General features: G+C 40.9%; 1 protein-coding gene across 3 annotated transcripts in view; it reads right to left on the bottom strand.

Annotated features, from left to right (window-relative positions):
* Positions 1–1,630: 1,630 nt before the first annotated feature.
* ZPBP2 (zona pellucida binding protein 2) overlaps positions 1,631–6,000 on the bottom strand; it is a 175,681-nt gene continuing 171,311 nt past the window's right edge. For all 3 annotated transcript variants that reach the window (XM_030221879.1, XM_030221880.1, XM_030221881.1), the window contains exons 7-8: positions 3,160–3,334; positions 1,631–2,514 (exon numbers count right to left, since the gene is read on the bottom strand). In XM_030221879.1, coding sequence (XP_030077739.1) covers positions 2,417–2,514; positions 3,160–3,334 — 273 coding nt within the window. In that variant the 3' untranslated portion in view covers positions 1,631–2,416. The remainder of the gene's footprint in view (positions 2,515–3,159; positions 3,335–6,000) is intronic.

The raw sequence follows: 6,000 nt of genomic DNA, 5'->3' as shown, positions 1-6,000 counted from the left end.
ACAAAATAAAACAATCAAAGAAAACAACGAAGAAAACTCGCGTCAAAGGCGCGGTCCGGTTTCTGGGGCTGACAAAGACGAACACGGCTCTCTCCAGCGCGGAAAAGACTGAGCGGGAAGTCGCGCACGGGCGGGAAGACGGCCGCACATGCGCGGTGGGCGTGCCCTTCGTGTGGGACCGCCCACAAAGTTTTTGTTCCGGTTGGTGGGGGCTGCCGTGGACGTCAACCCAGTCGTGAGAACAAGCAGCCTGCTTGTCCTCGGAGAACCCTATCACCACTTTTGTGAAGAGGGACCACCTCCGCCATTCTCCAATCCCTCGGAACATCTCCCGTCTCCAAGGATTTATTAAACAAATCTTTAAGAGGACCCGCCAGAACCTCTCTGAGCTTCCTTAATATCCTGTAATTTTTTGTAATCTCCACAACAATGTTTATATTGTTCTCTTTGATACTTTCTCATTCTTATCTACACCTGACAGGAACCTGTGACACCTATTCCCTCCTACTTTAAGGAAAAGATGAAGAAAACTACTGGCAGTTCCTACTACTACTACTTATCATTTCTATAGCGCTACTTGACATATGCAGCGCTGTACACTTGAACATGAAGAGACAGTCCCTGCTCGACAGAGCTTACAATCTAATTAGGACAGACAAACAGGACAAATAAGAGATAAGGGAATATTAAAGTTCCTGCTCTGGAGTGTGCAAAGCCTCAATTTTAGAAGAGCTTTTTATATCTTGGTAGTATGAGTATTAATCTGTAAACTAATGTAATGCAATTACAATAGTGTGCCCCTAAAAGCTGGATGTAAAGGGTAGCATGACTCATGCACAATGGCCCACTGGCATCCTCAGGAACAGCAAGGGTCACTTCCTTCACCACTATGGAAAATCTGAAACAAGAGGTGCTCTTGGTTGCCTGGGATATGATTAAATTATTCATTTACATTATTTATCAACTGCTTTTCCAAACCCCAAACTGTGTAGACCCATCAAATATACACTAATTAAATTCATCAAATGACCATTAAAGAAACATAAACTGAATAAAATAAACACAATCCTACCCCAAACTGACCCACAGAAAACCAAATTAATACCACGCCAAACCCACCCAGTCAATCCTAATCAGTGGCCGGTTCAAATCCCACTGCTGCTCCTTATGATCTTGGGCAAGTCACTTAACCCTCCATTGCCTCAGGTACAAACTTAGATTGTGAGTCCTCTTGAGACAGAGAAATATCCAGTGTACCTGAATGTAACTCACCTTGAGCTACTACTGAAAAAGGTGTGAACAAAATCCAAATAAATAAAACCAAACAACGCCAAGGTATTCCTATGAAATCTCTTCACTCTACATAAAAAACTGCTATAATAACAAGTCAGACAGGCTATGCCCAGTGAATGACCTCTGGTGTCAATGTTTGGGTTAGGACTCAGTAGAATAGATTAGGGGAAAAGGGCAGGGATATACTTGCTGCCAGTCTGTGTCTGCTGAACAACCTCTTGCTGCAGATATAAGCTCCACAACAGCATGAGGGCAAAGGATAAAACTTTTGCTACATTTCTTCTCTACAAGAGTATAACTACATATGACCTGAATTATTATAAAGCACATTTTAAAAAACAGAAGAAACTGCAGAATTGCTTTATTTTTTTAAATGAGTTAAAAACAAGATTATCAATTAACAGTAACTTTATTTGCTGCACTGTAGTAGTGTTGTATGAACAACATTAAGCAGACAGTTCATGGTATCAGCTCAGGTATACAATAGTGCCAAGCCTGTTCACTCACTCACACTGTACAGTACTGCTCTTCCTTACATCTCCCAGAGCTGGAACACAGAGCTTTTTTACCAACGTTTCTTTTCCTGGTAATCCCAATATGCTATGCAAGGCTCCAAAGATTCCACAAGTTATCCTCTCCTGTTAACACTTCTCCCATCTCATTAATAATCCTGACTGTAGTGTTACTACTAAACTCAGGAGGGCAGAAATAGGAAGCTATGCTCTGGGTATGGCCTGCAGGAGGTGCTCAGATCCCATCACACAGATTTTAGGCACACCATCTTCCTGAGGTGTCTGAGCACCAGTGCAAAAGGGGAAGAGCTCAAGGTGGCATCCTGGGCCACAGCACTGCATTCAAAATATTCAGGTCCCTCATTTTACATATCTTTTCCTCGACAACCAAAAAAAATATTGATGTACTGTTTTCATTTCTTAGCTGGCTCTTCTGCCTTCTGCATACTAAGAATGCAAGGTAATAAAGATGACCAGCAGCACTTGGTACCAGGTCATGTTAATAATTATACAAAACCTTGAGAGCATGGGACCTAACAAAAGGCAGAACAAAAAAAAATATTTGTGTCTCTCCCATCACTACTGTTTACAGGGCTTCTGTGGTTGGTTTCTTAGCAAGCTGTTGCTCCGTAATAGTTAATTTCAATGCTGGAACACACCCGACAGCGTACATTATTGTTGGAGTTGTAGGTTCCATGACCACAAACCACTGCAAAGGGAAAAGGAAGAGAATGGGGCAATACTGTTAGAGTAACCAGGTGCTCAGGGATGCCCATGAATTTCTGCCCTACTATGTGGGCTTAGATTTTCTGAAAATATACAAGGCTTAGGTTTAAAATCCTATTTAAAGTCTAAGAATACTAATAACATTTAATCACTGAACTATTTCATACAAGGAAATGCAACATGAGAGGTAACTTCAGTCAGAGATAAAGATCACTGAAAATATGAGATCTGTGGCTTATGGGGTATACACAATTATTTGATTTATGACATTCAGATTGCAAATACTCTTGCTTCCCCATTCCTCAGTGACTACAAACCAGAACAGCTTTTGGAACTCAGACAGTAGTCTCTTTCCAGCTGATGTTACTGTACCTGATTAGGTCAGCCCAAGGGAAAACTCATCCTCAGCTTTATCAGTCATGTTCATAAAGAATGTGAGTAAAACAAGAGTGATCTATAACTCGTCAGTCAAACAGATATGACCATAGTGTTCAACATGACATGGTGTCCATTGCTGGTTAGACTAGATGCGCTATGCTGAAAAGAGAAAAGTTAATCTCTATGCTAAACTGACTTATTTCTGAGCCTTAAATAGATAAAGAAACTGAGCCTGAAGATATAGAATTACCACAGCAATCAGGACATTCAGCATGGTTAAACTCGTCCTTGCCAAAGCCTGGCCGACACTTGTCTTCACGCAAGATTTGCAGGCTCTTGTCCAAGTAACGGATAGGTGGAACAAAGCTGAACTCCTTATGTGCATAGGTCTGCTTCAGAAAAAACTCTTCAATTCGATCTCTAGCCTGTAAAACAGAGAAAGGGTTACATGTTACACCTGCAACTCAGTCCTGTTGCAGATTTTGGAATCTGAAATCTGACTAACTGATGGTTGGCATTTGTCACTGAACTGTAGCCTGAAGGTCACCTAGGAATACTTATTAATCATATCCAATGAAACACCTGTCTCTACCTACCTACCCATCCATTTACTACCCATCCATCCTTCTATTATGTTATACTTAATTTCCTACTTTTCATAACAAAATTCTGTGTTACCTATTACTATGTAAGCCGCATTGAGCCTGCTTTTAGTGGGAAAGTGCGGGATACAAATATAATAAATAAATAAATAAAACCAAGCTTAATAGATAAAGTAAGAAGTACAACTATCCAGACTTATCCATACTACATGTAACATATATAGGAACTGTGAGTCCTTTACTTGTAGCAGGTGTTCTCTTTAGGCAACATGATGACTAGCCACACAAGCATATGACATTATCCATTAGTGCCGACATGCACATCATTCTTCAAAACTCTGAGAGAAGTCGAAAAGGCATTACAGCACTTGCACAGAAATTCCAAAGAAGCTGCTGCTGTTGCACAAGTTGTTGTTGTTAAGTGCTGTTGAGTCAGTGTCAATTCATGGCGACCCTATGGATAGTTCCTCTGAACTGTGTATGGTCTTCAGTCAGGCAGCTAATCATTGATACAGTGGCATCCATAGCAGCTGTTATTGTATCAATCCATAGCTCAAATTAAACAAAACTTATAACACCTATAAATAAATTGGTATAAGTGTGTTCATATATCCGGAGAGACCAGCGTGGATCAATGGGATCTTGTATGTTACCTCTTTATTCACTTCTGATCACCACAAACGTGGAGGGCCATTTTCGAAAGGATGTTCGAGCCAGAATAGAACCATCCGGCTCATAATGTCCAAAAAACCCATCCATCTCACAGCCATTTTCGAAGAGGAAATATGTTAAGGTTTCCAGGATGTTGCCCAGTTCCTAAAAAATCTAAAACCGTCCTCCATGTACCACTGTCTCATCCACTCATTGAGATTCCAGAGCTCTGCCTGTCTCTTGGATCCTGCATATGTAATGCTTCTCCTGCATGTGGAATGGGAAGCACTTCTGAAAATGCTACCCTTAAAGTTCTGGATTTCAGCTTTCTACCCAAGCCTAAATCTGGCTTCCAAAACCTACCTCCTATATTTTCCTATGTCATTGGTATCCACATGAACTGAGACAGCTGGCTTCTCCCTAGCACTGTCTAAAATTTTATCTAGATGATGCATGAGGTCCACCACCTTCACAACAGGCAGGCAGGTAGGTAGGTAAGTGATCAAGCAATTCTCATGTCCACCAGCCACCCAGCTATCTATATCTTATGATTAAATCTCCAATTAAAATGGCTGTCACAACCCTCCTCTCCTAGGCAGAAGCCTCTGGAGACACATCCTTGGTGCGAGAGGATATTACATCCCCTGGAGGGCAGGTCCTGGCTGCAGGATCACTTCCTGGTTCTCCAAGTGATGCTCTCCTCTCAGGTGATCTTTCTCCTTCATAGCAATACAAAGGTTGCCAGACAGGAAATGGGATTTCTCTACTATGTCCCTGTAGGCTTCCTCTATACACCTCTCTCACCAGCCCAACCAGCCTCAGCTCAACCAAGTCTGTCACTCTACCCTACAGGGATCGAACCTGTTCCCTGAATGCTAGGAGCTCTTTGCGCCGAGTACACAGATATGACTTCTCACCAACTGGGAGATAATCAAACATGTGAAACTAGTACAAGACTGGATAGCCCACATTTCACTGCTGGTTTGCTGTCTGCATCTTAGTATTGGTGAATTGTTAATTAAGTCGCTAATGGAGAAGGAATATGTGAAGTCCACTAACATTGTTAGTTATATTCTAGGCCAGTGATGGGCAACCTTTTGAGCTTGGTGTGTCAAAATTCGCCAAAAAACCGAGCGTAACTCGGGTGGTGTGTCACTTCGATAAAAAAAACCATAATTTCACGATACTTATAGTTTAAATAACAAAAATGTATAATTGTAATATATAACTGTATTTAATAAACCAAAAACTAATTATTTAACTTACCTGCTTAGTGACTTCTTTGTTCATCTGTCAATCGGTTTCTTTTGTTGGTCTTGGTATTATTTAACTTGTGTGGGGTGCCGTGAACTAAGATAAGTGAGGGGGAGGGGGAATTCTTTAACTAATCTGCCTATTAGTGACTTTTTTGTTGCTGAATTTCATTGGCTAAATCTTCAATTGAAGGTTGGTATTTTGTACACTTCAAGCCCAAGCATGCGCTACTAACTTCATCTTTCAATCTGTTTCTTTTGTTGGTTTTGATATTATTTAACACTGAGAATAAGGTTTCACAAAAGTACGTAGAGGGAAAAATTGTGAGTAAAGCCATTGCTATATTTTTCAGGGTGCTAAAAGTGTCTGGTAATCGGATCCAGGCACTCCAAATTTCCTGGTAACTCAGATATTCTCTTAATAATTGCATCTTTATTCTGCATATCGTGAAATAGAACTGGTGCACATCTTAGGAGAGTTTCTTTAATAAATCCTCCCTCACTGAGTGCTTTTCCATGCTGAGCTATGGAGTGAGCAATGCTCAAACTTGCAGATGTTAAATTTGTAGAACCTTTTACAAATGT

Source organism: Microcaecilia unicolor, chromosome 12 (genome assembly GCF_901765095.1).
Source record: "Microcaecilia unicolor chromosome 12, aMicUni1.1, whole genome shotgun sequence".
NCBI lineage: Eukaryota > Metazoa > Chordata > Amphibia > Gymnophiona > Siphonopidae > Microcaecilia > Microcaecilia unicolor.
This window is presented reverse-complemented; position numbering and strand designations above follow the sequence as displayed.